The following is a 15,597-nucleotide window of genomic DNA, read 5'->3' on the forward strand; positions in this document are numbered from 1 at the left end:
AGCTGCCAAGAGAGAGGCCGCTGACAGATTTAGGTTGTGATGATTGTCAAGATAAGAGAAGAAAGATGCAGCTTCAGTATTTTAACATCAATTCTCCTAAATTTAATGCAAGACTTGACACCTATTGGCCTTCTATTTATGTGCTTCTTAAAATTTGTCCCTCTCTGTTGATGGGGAACATCAGGATAATATAAATGCGTCAGTATGCCAATATTTCTGTTTTAGTCTTTTGCACCTTCACTGAGTCTTCGGGTGGTTTGTGTGCTTTATTGTCTTAATTCATTGTTCACATGCGTAGGAAGCTTGAATTGTCACCACTTTCCAGTTGCTGTCACTCATGATAATCCTTAATACTAATTCTATTCTAGTTTATCCCCTACACTCTTAAGAAATAGCAGTACACTAAAATCCCACATCTGTCCCTACTTGAATGCATCTGTTATACTTTAAGGTGACTTTGTGTACCTTACAGAGGTGTGCCCAAAAAGGAAAAGTATTTTAAATTATAATATCAGAACAAAGTCTGTGACCGCCCAAGTATTTCAACAAGCAAGTATTACATTTATTTACTGCAGATGTCTGCAGTAACGCTGGAACACTCTATTATGGTGAAAGGACCTGAGTGTTGGCGTGAAGCTGTTAATTTACTGGTCGATCTGTATTCATACCATCACCTATTGCCACGAGCTGCGGGCCGTGACCGAAAGAATAAGACTGCAGACACAAGCAGAAGTGAGATTGCTCCAAAGACCATCTGTGCTCTCCCTTAGAGGTAGGGTGAGGAGCGGCTGCTCCCCCACCTCGAAAGGAGCTGTGGAGGTAGTTTATCTGATCCGAGCTGGACGCTTACTGGTTTTGGGCACGTCCTAGTGGGATGAGGCCCTGCAGCAGACTTGTGACATACTTGAGAGATGATATCTTTCAAGGGGCTCGGGAATGCTGACTTTGTCCAAGGAAACGATGAAGTAGGCAGCTGGGGAGAGAGAGGCCTGTTTTCTCTGTTAAGGCTATGGACTGGACCGGCGTTGTTGGGGTGTTGTTATTATACAGAAAACACATAATCTAATAACTAACCAACAAAATTATAACTGAAATCAAATTGTATTTTCCACATTTCTGTTCATTTGAAAGGGTGTTTGCAACCTTCTTGGTATCTCGACATGTTTCAGATCATCATATTATACAGAGATAACGCAGGTAATACAAAACGTAGTGGGTGGATGGCGTGGACCTATGATTCTGAACACAATAACTTAAGAATGAGGCAACGTAGGGTTTTTAAATTCATAGCTTAGGTGCATCTATTACAAATCTCATCTACCTTGAACTCAAAGGAATCACCTTGGATTATCAAATTTATACCACAGGAGCGTATTAGGAGGCTGAGGGGTAGTACTAATGGCCACTTGTATTTTTAAATGATAGTTTCATTCATTAAGTGGAAAAAGTTATCCAAACCTACGTGCCCCAATCTGAAAAAGTAATTGCTCCCTGTTATTAAATGATGACTTCTAATTTCCTGTAATTAATTTAATTTCAAAAACCAAAAGAGTCCCATTACATCTGGCATAAAACTAACACAGCATTTCATAAAATGATCATCACACTAACAGTTAAACATGGTGGTGGTAGTAAGGTGGTTAATACCTGGACGACTTGTTGTAATTGATGGAACCGTGAGTCCTGCGCTGTATCAGAAAATCCTGAAGGAGAAAGTCCGACTATCAGTTCATTGCCTGATGCTCAAGCATACTCAGGTTATACAGAAGGACAAAGATCTGGATCCACCTCTGGATGACTCAAAAAAAATATTTTTTTTAAATTTTTTGGAGTGGCCTCATAAAAGTCCAGACTTAAAATCAATTGAGATGCTTGAAACCCCTCCAGTGTGGCTGAATGAAAACAATTCTGCAAAAAACAGTGGGCCAATATTCCCCCACTGTGATGTTAAAGACTCATTGGTGCCTATGGTGCCAGTGGTGGAACAACCATTATTAGGTAGAGTTTTTTTTTCCTTAATGAAAATCATCATTTAAAATCTGCATTTTAAATTTACTGAGGTCTTGTTTGATCTAAATTTGATTTGATGATGTAAAACATGCAAGTGCCAGTCTTGATAGCCGGGGATCAGTCCGCCAGGGCCTCCTCCCCAGCACACAATGCACCCGACCCCTACGGTTCCTCCTGCGGGTGGTGGGCCTGCGGGAGGATGGGCCCATGTCCCCTTTTCACGCTGGGCCTGGCTGGGCCCCATGGACTAAGGCCCGGCCACCAGATGCTCGCCCTTGGGCACCCTTCCCGGGCCTGGCATCCAGGGCGGGGCCCTGGTAACCCTATCCCGGGCAGGGTAAACTGTTCCCTCAATGTTTTTCTCATAAGGGTCTTCTGAATCGCTCTTTGTCTGGTCCCTCACCCAGGACCAATTTGCCATGGGAGACCCTACCAGGGGGCAAAAGCCCCCAGACAACATAGCCCCTGGGATCCCTGGGACACGCAAACCCCTCCACCACGATAAGGTAGCGATTCACGGATGCCTCCTGGGCACCTCCTGGGCGAGGTGTTCCGGGCATGTCCCACCAGGAGGAGGCCCGGGGCAGACCCAGGACACGCTGGAGAGATTATATCTCTCAGCTGGCCTGGGAACGCCTTGGTGTTCCCCCGGATAAGCTGGAGGAGGTGGCTGGGGAGAGGGAGGTCAGGGCTTCTCTGCTTGGGCTGCTGCCCCCCGTGACCCGGCCCCGGATAAAACGGGTAAAGATGGATGGATGGATGGATGGATGGATGGATGGATGGAAAACATGCAAGTGTTCCAAATATACAAAAAAATGAACTCATCAAGAAGTGGCAAAAACTTTTTCTCAGCACTGCAGGTGCATTTTACTTGATTTGATCATCTGAAAGCCTCTAAGTATGCACAATCAGATTCAGATACACACAAAAAAAATGAGCGCAAAGGAAAGAGTAAGAGTGAAGTGGGGTAATACAAGAAAGTTAAGTAGAGAAGTAGAAAATAAATTACAGTCGGGCAAGAAGACATCTTTGGGCCGGTTGATCGAGGAAAAGACAGAAATATTAAACAATATCAAGTGTGACCTTTACAAAGAGCGGGGGCATTAACTGATTAAACGAACTCCGAGGCTGAGAAAAAGAGCGTGAAATGAAAGTCAGAAATCAGCAGGTAGTATGACTGCAAAGGACTGCATGATAAAAGGAAAATGTGCAGTATGAAATACCATTGTTCAATACGCGATTTAGTATGACTTGAGATAATAAAAAGTATTGAAGTGTGTATATCCTAATACAGATCCATCCTGCTTTAATAGGCACGCTCACGAGGAAATGAAATCAATTATTTTGAACCTTCTTTTAACGGACTAAGTTAAGTGTTTGCATCCTGAGTGCGAATACACAAGAAGTGCTTTTATTCACATCCTATTTACTGCATTTCAGGGAGCACTTGCAATGTATTTATTGCTTATATTCATATGAAAGTGAAAACAGGATTTATTGAAGGGCAGTGTAGATTCTGGAAGAAATGTATCAGAAAAAGTACAATTACAGTCGTGGATAAAATAAATAAGTGAAAAATGTTTTTTAATGCGAACAGCTGTCTCTGTGTTACAGTTCCCTGTAGATATTATACCCAGTTATTGCCAGTGATAAAACTGGAGGTAGTGGACAGCTGATCAGACCCTAAAGTAAAAAATACTATGACTAGTTCAATACAAGGGATGTCTAGTTCATTTTTCCTCCTAATCCCAATATAAAAACAAATTTAATCCTTATTTTATATCATAATTAGAACCAGCCACCTAATACTGAATATCTCACAGTGGTGGCAGATTAATATTGGCCGAAAAGTAAGTCATTGTAAATGTGCTGCAGCAGGAAGCCTTGGGCAGAAGATGAAAACCTTTCTCCATCTCTGCTGTGACTGAACTATTGATCTAAAGGTCACTGTTTCAGCCAAAAACTGCCTCCGTTAACCTGCAAAATGTCACTGAATTAGATCAACGGCGGACTTTTAGAGGGGGTCAGTGATGCTCACTTATGCATCATTGGCCTGCATATGCATTTTTTTATTTTAGGAAAATGGAATATATTGACAGGTCCTGATTTTTAGTCCAGTCTTTGTGTAATTTGGCACGCTGTGAGCACAGATGCCCCATTTACCTGCTGTTCTAATCTTCTGTTTATGAGGAACAGCCAATCAGAGGATATACTCAGGAAGAACTGTTTTTTTAGCATGTGGCTAAAATGCATTTACATATTTTATTTATATTTATTTATATTGTAAGGTAAAAACCCCACAGTGGAAAAACAGCCTCCCCCTCCAACCTGTCCAACCTAAAACTAGGATGGTGACCTGAGTGAACATGACACCAGCATCTCCCTGCTGTGGCAGTTTAGCTAAATGTTAAACAAACATAATAGTTTGGCACCAGATATTCCAGAAATATTGAAATTAATTCTACAATCAATGACAAAGACCAGCTGCTTGGACAATGTTATTACAGCATTTGTCCATGTTACATAAAACTATACTGCTTTGTTGAGTTGCTACAGTTGTAGCTGTTTTATGATAAAGAGACTGCACGTACCTCTTTAGCCCTTTATTGCATCTTTTAACAGACACGTCCTCTCACAAAGTTCCTGCAAGGTGTGAGTCTGCTGAATGTTACAGCAGAGTTTGTGGCAGATGCTTCCAGCAGGGTTTGTCTGCAGTTGTTTGCGTTCAAGGATTTACATCTAAACTCTGAACATCTGCCTGTGCTATGACTTTCAGAAGGTAAATAGCGGAAGGACAGCTAATATTTAATTACCCACATCATCCTGTAATGTGAGCCGGCTGTTCTTTAGGGGATAATTTTATTAATGTGACTCCAAAACTACGACTTTCTCTTTTTTTTTTTTTCTTTCTGTGCGGTGAACCTGCTTGTTTAATATTGAATAATAAATAAATCATCAGTCACTCATTATTAAAATGTCTGCAGGCACCCGAAACATAATCAGGCTAAAGTTTATATTGTTAATGTCATACTAATATCTTTTTTTTTTTTAATTCTAAAGTGGAAAATCCAGTAAATGTTTTTAGATCTGAGTTTGAATTTGTACTGTTGTTGTTACTTGTATAGAAAGTATTCTGCAAGGAAACTTGCAGACAAGTGGTTAGTCCATATATTTCTATTTCTGTATTTGTTTTTACACTTCACACCCCATCAGTTCTCATTATCAATGTTATCGCTTACATTTGCTGGTTTGGAAATGTCCGGCCTAAATACACAAGAGTACATGTAAGAATGGCAAAAAAGACAAAAGGAGAAGTAAGACCTCCACGTTTTGGCCTACCACAGGGATTTAGCACCACATAAGTTGATGCGCGTGTTAGCTTTGCAATGGGTCTCGTTGCCTGGTGCAAATCAGAAATCTGTCAAAGTACCAGCAGCCAAAATGTCTCGTGCGACTGGCAGCTGCTTGGAAATCCTGTGATGCAGTAACTGTGAGTCAGTATAAGCCTGGTGGCTGGTTTCCCTCACAGTGGGCTTTTACACAATATACATTATACACATTAAATTCAGGTCCACCTCATTGTTCTTATTTCAGACTCACAAGCAGCAGTATTGACTCTTATAAATGATAAATATTGAAACAGCAGCATCAGTTGGCTGAAGCTGTGGTTTGTTGTAAAGGTCTCTCAAAAACATATTTTTGTAGGCAGCATTTACTTAAACATTCTTCTTAATCATTCTCTGCTTGTATTAAATTATTCTGGGCACGTCTCCTTTATGTGAGTATGTATGTAGGTTCACAGATTTGGAATGGAGAGCATCGGAGTCTTTTGTCAGCAAGTTATAAATATGCAAAGACCTTGACTGTTACATTTCTTCTTAACTATATGATGTATGTGTTTAATTATGCTGCAGGGATGTGTGGACTTAAAGAATGAAAAACAGCAGACAGGATGTTGATAAATTTGCCCCTATGTAAACTAACTAAATCACATAGTTCTTAGAAGTTCACTATAGAAGCTAAACTACACTGTATGTGCAATAATAATCAACATTAAAAGGTGAATATACAGTCTTTGTGCAGTACTGTGAAGAACTCAGTACACCTATACTACTTCTAATAAGAAGTAGCTAGGTGCTGCTAATCATATATACTTGATTAATTGAGAATCTCTATAAAAGCAGAACATTTAGCACGTTGTTGGAGAAAGGAGAGAAAGCCTCTTCCCCTTGAAAAAGAATGTGACAGCACAGCTTTAGTTTAAAATGCTGCACCTGAACGAACCACAAGCCCTCTGGAAAAATGTCCAGGCGAAACCAAAGTGCAGATGTTTGGCAATAATGCACAGCACCGTGTTTGAAAAAAACAAACAAAAACAAATGCAGGATATCACCGCAAACACGTCATACTAGCTGTTGAGCACGGTGGTGGAGTGGTGATGATTTGGGCTGGTTTCATAGTAGGGCTGGGTATCGTCACGGATTTCTAGAATCGCTTCGATTCAGATTCGCAAGGTCCCGAATCGATTCGATCCACGATTCGATTCGATTTAAATCTGGGAAATTTTGCCTCAGACAGTCAGAAATATTATAATTCAGATCAGTACATTTACATATTTTTGTATCTATAAAAAGGAAGCTGACACTCGCAAGACTTTATCAAAGGTGTGAGCATCACAGCAGAGGCCTTTGTGTCAAAGTAGCTGAAGATAAAACACAGAAAAACATGAAGGGGATTTTCCTGGCCTGGGATTTTATAAAAATATTCTGCAGTACATCAAAAACAAAAGAAAACCATTAATCAACTTATGAACATTACTTCTGAAGTTACAGCGGTTTTATTAGAGACACGGCTAAGCTTTTTGCATTTTGCATCATTTTAAAAAGTTAAAATTTGTTCAGAAGCCTATTGAACCGCAGAAATGAGGCTTTCTTTTCGGAAGTAAGTAAAAGGGAAAAAACAGCGGCCGACAGCGCTGTAAACAACAGTAGACTTGTGCGTAACAAGCAAGCGAATAATACAGAAAACAGATTTTTAGATGGGAAACTGTTCTTGAAGTATACTAAGAGACAGAGAGAGAGAGAGAGAGAGCTGTGCGTGAAGTGTGGTGGAAGCAAAACAGCAAACGTCAGAGGGAATTCATGACGATGTTTTTGTGAAGCGTAGTTTGGATCTTTTTTTGCTGCTGGTTCGGTCAATAATGTTTGGAGAGACATCAAACTAACAGCTTCAGAACCAGCGCAAAAAAAGGCATAAACACAAAGCGCGGACCTGCCGAAACATCAGAATCAGCGAGCTGTCGGCTTCCAGCCCCGACCGTGTCCGTGCCGTCAAGTGAGAAAGGCGACATCTCACTGATTCTGATCCGTCGGCGGGTCCGCGCTTTGTGTTTACGATTTTGTGCAGAATCCGTGTACCTGCTCTCATTTACTGTTTTAGCTGTTTGGTGGTTCTTGAAATTTTGTGAGGTTTAACCTGAGATTCTGGTGTTTCGGGCAAAATAAATTAATATTAAAAAATCGATTCACGATTTTAATGAATCGATATCACGTTATCCAAGCCAGAATCGATTTTAATCGATAAATCGATTATCAAAACCCACCCCTATTTCATAGCTACCTGGCACCTGGGTGCCTCGGAGACACTGAGTCAACCACGAACTCTTCTGTGTACCAAAATATTCTAAAGTCAAATGTGATGCACTTGTCTAAAGCTTGGCCCAAACTGGGTCATGCAACAGGGCAATGCACTGCAGCAAATCTACAGTAAAGTCATTGAAAAGAAAAGAATCTGTCATAGACAAAAATTTGCATATGTTCAAATTAACGAAACATACAGTCCTAAACCCTGTTTAGGACAACAACAAACAATGAGTGACTTTTTTCTGTATAGTCCTTAGTTATGACAAGTTAAGAATACCTTCATCTAGTGGGATGTTTTGAAAAAAATAGTGTTTTTATGTACAGATTGTGATGATTTGTAATTTTGGGTGTTTATAAGTTATTAACCTTTGTTTGCAAATCTTGGGAAAAACATCAGGTTGGATTGTTTATGGTGCTACTGTGGCTCTGGTTTCTTGTTATTTAGGTTTCCATGTCACAATAATAAAATTAACAAAATGAATTGTGCATGCTGACGTATGTATACAAGTATAAAAGGTTAAATTTTATTGCAATTTAGAACACAAAAAAAAATCATTTATGCTTTAAAAGGTTTATTTTTAATCTTCTTTGATTATGTTTTAGCCTATTTGGTGGACAGTGCAGAGGGTAGACAGGAAGGGGGTGAGAGAGTGAGGGCGAATGACACATGGGAAATCTTCTGTCTCGAATTGCCATAAGGTCCCTAGCCTTTAGTGTCCGGGTCGCTAGCTCAACCAGGTGAGTTACAGTGGCGCCCCAGTTTGTGAAGCACATTGTAACTGTGTGTTTTAAAAGTACTGTACGAACAAAGTTCTTGTTAGAATGATTACATATTTTGAGCACACAGTAAATTATAATGTCACACGCACCTTAAATGAGCACATGCAGCTCATATCTGCCTGTACGATCCCTGAATCCAGCCAATTATCCCACATTTGATCCAGATATTCCTTCCATCTTTGAAAGTTCCTTCATCCCTTCATGTTTTTACCTCTTTCCATTTGCCCTCGGCTCTTCCTGCACAGCAGAGAAGAGAAGAGCAGAGATCATTGACGCCTCAAGTCTGGATGTGTCTGTGAGAGAGCAAGAGAGAGGGAGAACGTCTGCTTTATGCCGAACGAGGACGTGAATGATGACACGTGTCAAGTGTGCCGCATTATGAACGTGACTTTGTGGTGTGTGACTGCATCGCTGTGTGTGTTATAGCCTGCCTTCAGTCTGACACTTTGCAGCTCTCGAAGTGAGAGAAAAAATGTGTTTGCCTGGATACTTCATTTAACAGCTGCCATTTCTACTCCCACACAGCTATCACATTGGCAGCGCGCAGACACACACACTGCCATTCGCAGAGCTGTTAGCCGAAGTGTTGGAGAGTGATGGGCGCTCAGTGGAAGCTGTGTTGAGGTCTAATGATTCAGGACAATTTATTGTTCCCATAAAGTGTTATAGAGCTCTCTGAAGCACCTTTACTTTTCAAGCCAATTCCTAGCTGCTTGTTTGAGTCTCTTCTTTCAGACTTTGTTGTCATCTCCACAAAATCAGCCTAAACCTAACACACAACATTTGGGGGAATTAGCTGAATTCTAGTTCCTTATTTTCCCAGAGCATACCTGTTAGATTTATTTGATACCCTCCAGGCAATCCATAATTTCAGTTCAGTCAAGACCCCTGTAGACAAAAGAAGATTAATATTTATGACTGGAGTAATTCATTTTTTGGCAGCTCCGTTCTGGGACCTTGCCACCCTTCATTATGGAGACAGTAAAAACTGGTGATGGGGAGGGCATCAGCAGGAGCACAGAGAAGATCAAGCATCATTGACAGCAGATTTCAGATTAAGTCAGATAAAGCGTGAAAGGAGGAGCTGGGGTTATTTATATAGCACCAATTCACAACAACAGTCCCCTCAATGTGTTTTATATTGTAAGGTAAAGACGCTACAATATTAGATAGAAACCCCAACAATCACATGACCCCCATTGAGCAAGCGCTTGGCGACAGAGGGAAGGAAAAACATCCGACAGAAACAGGCTCAGGGAGAGGCAACGTTCTGCCACGACCGGATGGGGGTGAGGGGAGGAAGAGAGGACAAAGGACACACTGTGAGAGAGTGATAGAGATGAATAAGAACTAATGATTAACTACAGTAGTGGTGTATGAATACACAGAGAGTGAAAAGAGATGAGTGAAGAAGAAAAGCTCAGTGCGAGGAGCCTGATTCAAAGTAGAGGGGCCTGATTCTAGAGTACAGGAGCAGTCTGAGACCAAAGTGATCTTTTAGGATAATATGGTGCTACAAGGTCTTTAAAATATGATACGGGCCTGATTGTTCAAGATTTTATATGTAAGGAGAAGGATTTTAACATCAGTTCTGGATTTAACAGGGCGACGATGCTAATTTGGGAGGAATGTGCTGTTTCTAGTCTCTGTCAGTACTCTCACTGCAGCACTCTTGATTGACTAAAGGGAGGGACTCCCCCAGGGAGTTTTTGGAGAAACCTGGCAGAAGTGGGTTGCAAAGTGGCTTCCACACTAAAGCAGTAGGCCCTATATTAAATTTGCCACCTGAATCTATATGAGGGTATCAGCTGACATGAGTGGGCGTTAAAATTATTTTATCTGTGGTCACTGCTGGGCTTGACTGCATGCCCTGATTGAACTAACGCTGTGCTCAATTTCTTGTCAGCACAGCACATAAATCAGTTTGAGAGTTGACACTTAATCAATATAGGCAATCCCCCAGTTCCAATGATTTATGGTTATTCACTCACAAGAAAGAAGTTTGAGGAGGTTCCCACTGTTTTCCAAAAATCTAATTTCCATCTTACAAACGGCGGTAAAAGTGCTGAAATGGAGCGTCCTCTGATCTAAGCTACCTGTCAGTAACGCTGCTGCTGAAGGGTCTTTATTGAGCTCACTAAGATTTACTTGATTCCTCTGTCACACTGTTTTACTCTCAGGTTTTCTGGAACTTCGCAGTTCACAGATTGAATTTGTGTATTTTTCCGCACAGGTTTTGTGAATCACACTGGATGATTAATAAAGCGCCTGAAACATAAACGCATATGTGTTTCATTTTGTGCTGTGCTATAGGCAGGAGTGTAAGAAGCTACGTGAGGAGCTGAAAGAGGAGCACGAGGAGGACAAAAACTCAGCCTTGGCTCAGCTGGCGCAAAGCAAGGAGCAGGAACTGAGCAATGCCAGGGAGAGCTGGCAAAGGAAAGTGGAGGACCTGCTAGAACAGGTGAGGCTCTTCCCAATGGGAGCACAAACAGTGCCGCCCATCCTTCTGTTCACTTTACTGTCTCTGTGCAAAACACTAAAAGGGCACATATTGAAATGTTAAGTGAATGTTGGTGTTTATGTTGTGTTTTGGGAATTTTGTAAGTAAATATTGGTAGATTTTGAAAGACTACTGTGACTTAGTAAGCTCATAAATAGGTGTGAATTAAAAAGCTGCAGTGATGAGCAGACACACATTGAATACAAAGAAAAATCAAAACACATGAGAATAACATGAGAAAACAAACCAGTACTAAGGCAGGACACAAACAGGAAAACAGGACAATAAACAGATGATAAAACAAAGACAAAAGCAGAGATGTGACTTTGGTTGTGGTCAAATAGTCATTTGTACTTAAGAGGGCTTCTGATTAAATCATCTGCATGGCAGCTGTAATAAGAGCTGGTCAAATTCTCAAGTTGCAAAGAAAAGGTGCTTCAGTGCATGCTTCCTTACCTCCTTTAGCAGATGATACACTTCCCAACTCTAAGAAAATAAGGCCTTCCCAGGGTTCATAGCAGCACACCATTCAAACGTTCACAAACCAAAATGATCAACATACCTGACAAGTGAAACAGATGATGTAAATTACCGCCTGTGCCGTAATGATTTAATATGCCGATATGTTTTGAATCTTAACAGTTTGCCAAGCTCACTGTATAAATAAAGATAATTTTCCCTATTTCAAAGTTCAAAGAGAGGTGAATGTTGTTGTGTAACTCATTTTGCTGTGCTTTTGTTCTCATTTTCGGGGTTGCTGTACTTCCAGTTTTTGGGATTACCTTTAATTAGTTTCATGTCAGAGATTCTAAAAGCTTTAATAAAGGAAGCGTTTAAGTAGATGAGTGGACAACATGAGTGGACAGCATGGTGAGCCACATTTCTTATTCAAACCATTTTATTTCATTGTGACTGCAAAGTTTCTCACTTTTTCCCACTTGGTAATGGAAACATTATTCACATCAATGTCTAAGTTCATATAGCCTGCATAAAGAAAAATAATAAGAACAGATAAGGCTGTACTACTTCTGTAGTATCACCAGGGCTGACTCACATCACCCACCACATTATTAAGCACCCTAATGAAAGTGGTGTGAGCTGTGTGGGCCACTTTTGAAGAGGTCGTCTTCACACAGGTACTTCACCTCAAAGCTTTTGACACTGAAGTCAAGGAAAAGTAATTAGAGATAAACATGTGAGGTAATTGTGTTGGTTATGTGACTGCAACCTGAAAGTACACCAAGCTGTAGATAATTAGAGGGGAGAAGTCGATAAAGAAGAAAAAGGAGGGAAAACACACTACTGCTCATTATTGCTAATATTTTATTAACCAATCACATGTAACCAACTCAATGCATTTATGCATGTAGACATGGTCACGATGACCTGAACAGGAAACTAAAGCCACAATTTTCACACGCTCACCAAAATTAGACAGAACTGAAGATTGGGAAAAGTGGTCTAATGAGTCTCGATTTCTTCTGCAATATTCAGATGGCAGGTTCAGAATTTTTCTGCCTTGTATTAAAGGTTCAGGCTGGTGGTGGTGTAATAGTGTGAAGAATATATTTTTGGGCACACTTTGGATTCCTCAGTACCAAATGAGCATTGTTTAAATGCCATCCTACCTGAGTATTGTTGCTGATCATGTCCATCCCTTTTTGACCACTAAAATTATGTCATATTGGTTTCTTGACCATGACAAGGAGTTTACTCCAGTGGCCTCAACCAATCCAAAAGGAGCAACTTTGAGATGTGATCTCATAAAATCTCCCAAAATCTCTGAGGAATGTTTTCAGCACCTTGTTGAATCTCTGCCATCAAGAATTAAAGGCAAAGGTAAAAGAGGGTCCACCCCAGTAGTAACAAGGTGTGATAAATAAAGTGTCCAGTGAGTGTAGACACAAACAAAGGCATTGCTGAGAAAGGATATATTTTAAATAAAAACAGGAACAGCAAGAAACTAACAGCTTTTATTAACACAAGAAATCACATAGCATCTGTACACCAAGTGTGTCTGTAAAGTACTGTTACGCAACAATACTGGTTAAAGATTTAAAGGTTTAATCTTCAACTTACAATCAACAGACCTTTTTGAACACAAAATGCCCACAGCCTGGAGTCAAGTGGTTGTAATTATACCAGTGGTGAGAAAATCAATATGATGGGCGAAACATTATTGAAGCAATAAGAGCTACCTCTCTTCTAGGTGTATGTTGTGCCTGTGATGGCTTGTCTGTGCCAGACTCACAGATTTCCTCCTAACACTGGCACACAGATTCACGTATTCATTATGTGTTAGTGTTTAACGCACACCAGAGCCGGCTGCTGTAGCTAATGACTGCACAGTAATATTAATGTGGCATGACTAAGCTCTCCTGTGGTCATCGTACGTGCAGAATCAACAGCTTTATTTCTGTTTGTTTGTGCATGTCTCTTGCATTAATTGCTGGTCTTCAACATGCCCACCCTGTCATCGGTGATTAATGTGGCAGCTCCGCACCTCACAATCAGCTAAACCATATTTATTTACTCCAATGCCAAATCAGAGCAGCAGTCAGGCTCTTGACAAATACGCACTGATGGAGAAGAGGCTGTTTAGAAATCAAATGGCAGATGTCAGTGCCAGTAAGGCCTTGATGCACAGCATGCTCCAAAGTGTGTTTTCAAAAGGCACAAGCATTGAAAATATTAGTGTCGTTGTAAATAATGCCTAATGTGAATGATATATGCGGGTAATTTTGCACTCAAACGCAGAGTTGGTAAAGCTTGAAAACCTCCGCTTTGAATCTCAGTGAAAAACCAAATTAAAAAGGGTCAGTGGCATCCACACCATCACTGTCACAATATCAGATTTTCACTTCATGATTATCAACTTCAGGATTAACAAGAAGAAGAATTTGGCTGCATGTGAATTTCATCTTTGACTTATGTTCACTGTTTTTTTTTTGTTTCATTTTTGGCAAATAAAATGCACCAAAGTAAGATAATATTGAGGGGGAAATGTTATAATATTATGTCTAATATTATCATATACACTATAGCTCATGGCTGTATGACTGTACCTCAGGAGGTAAAGCAGGTCATCTGTTGGTGGTTCGATCCCTGGCTCCCACTAGTCTGCATGCCAAATATCCTTGATAAGATATTAACCCCAAGTTGCTCTCCAATGCATCCATCGGAGTATGAGTGTGAATGGTAGTTAGAAAGCACTTAAAAGCATAGAAGACAGTGAATGGGTGAATGTGCCATGTTGTGTAGAGCTCTTTGAATACTCTGGGAGAGTAGAAAATATAAGAATCAGTCCATTTACCATTAAATAATACAGGGCTACACGTCTGAAACTTTGAATACAGTAAAGAACATAATAACAGCAGACTAGAAGCGAGCAGATGAGTGAAAACAGATCTTCCTTATTGAACTCATGCAAAAGCTTAATCAGTGTGGTTTTTAAGCCCAACCTCCATTATATGTGTCTATCTGACAACTGTGAGCAAGAAATTTCTCAAAAATGCCAGCTATAGCAAAAATGATACAAAATTAATATATGTAAGTTGTCAAATCTGTATTTCACTGTTTTAGAAATCTTTTAGTAAATTTTATCAACAGCTCTCTCCAGTTTGGCATTTTCCCTGTTTCTTTTAAATGTGCTGTAATCACACTGTCACCCAATAAAACTAACTTAAATCTATTAGTAATTAATAATTGTACCATATCATAATCTAACTAAAGGCTTCATGACTCAGTAGGTTTAACAGGTCAGACACATTATTGCTTCTAATCGTATCTAAAGGGTCGAAGTTTTTTTATGTTTCAATTAGCAGTTTTAGATCCATTCAAATGCAAAATTCAATTGGGGGTTCCTCAAGGGTCAGTCCTTGGTCCATTACTGTTCAACTTTTACGTGCTCCCACTTGGTACTGTCATAATATAGCCTCATATTCTTATAGCAATGACACGCAGTTGTACTTACCACTTCCCTCTTATGATCTAACCTCTGGTCATAAACCAATAAGCTGCATTGATGACTTGAAGTCCTGAATGTCTCAAAACTTTTTAGAACTGAACAGAGACAGGACAGAAATACTTGTAGTCCAAAATGTGTTCATATTTATCATCCATTTCTCTAAAACACAGTGATCAAGTCACAAACCTTGGTGTCATTTTAAAAAGTGACCTCAGTTTTGATAACCACATCATTATAATTACCAGAACTGCTTTCTACAACTTAAAATGTATCTAAGATTAGAAAAATCTTCTCTAAAACTGACTCTGAGAAATTCGTTCATGCATTCAAATCAAGTAGGTTATATTATTGCAACGCTCTATTTGCAGGATTTCCCAAATGATCAACATCATCGGCATCTTCAGCTTGTCCAAAATGCAGCAGCCAGAATCCTTATAGGTCACTGTTTTACCCGCAATTTACCTGCATTACCCCAGTAATGAAATTACTTCAATGGCTCTCAGCGCAATATAAAATGTTGATTAAATTGAGATCAACTAAATCTGTGTGTCAAACAGACTCCAAACCCTTCTATTCACAAAGGCCTACACTTAATATTTTTTGTTGTTGTTGTTTGTTCTGTTTTGCAGTTTTCACTCCCTTAAGGCATTGTAAACTTTATTTTGGGGGGGAGGGGTTCATGTCTTAATATTTTG

General features: G+C 40.0%; 1 protein-coding gene across 5 annotated transcripts in view; it reads left to right on the plus strand.

Annotated features, from left to right (window-relative positions):
• Positions 1-15,597, plus strand: part of fam184ab (family with sequence similarity 184 member Ab) — a 229,571-nt gene that overhangs the window by 148,872 nt on the left and 65,102 nt on the right. For all 5 annotated transcript variants that reach the window (XM_076874063.1, XM_076874062.1, XM_076874065.1 and 2 more), the window contains one exon: positions 10,746-10,896. In XM_076874063.1, the coding sequence (XP_076730178.1) occupies positions 10,746-10,896 (151 nt within the window). The remainder of the gene's footprint in view (positions 1-10,745; positions 10,897-15,597) is intronic.

Source organism: Maylandia zebra, linkage group LG15 (genome assembly GCF_041146795.1).
Source record: "Maylandia zebra isolate NMK-2024a linkage group LG15, Mzebra_GT3a, whole genome shotgun sequence".
In the NCBI taxonomy this organism is placed as follows: Eukaryota; Metazoa; Chordata; class Actinopteri; order Cichliformes; family Cichlidae; genus Maylandia; species Maylandia zebra.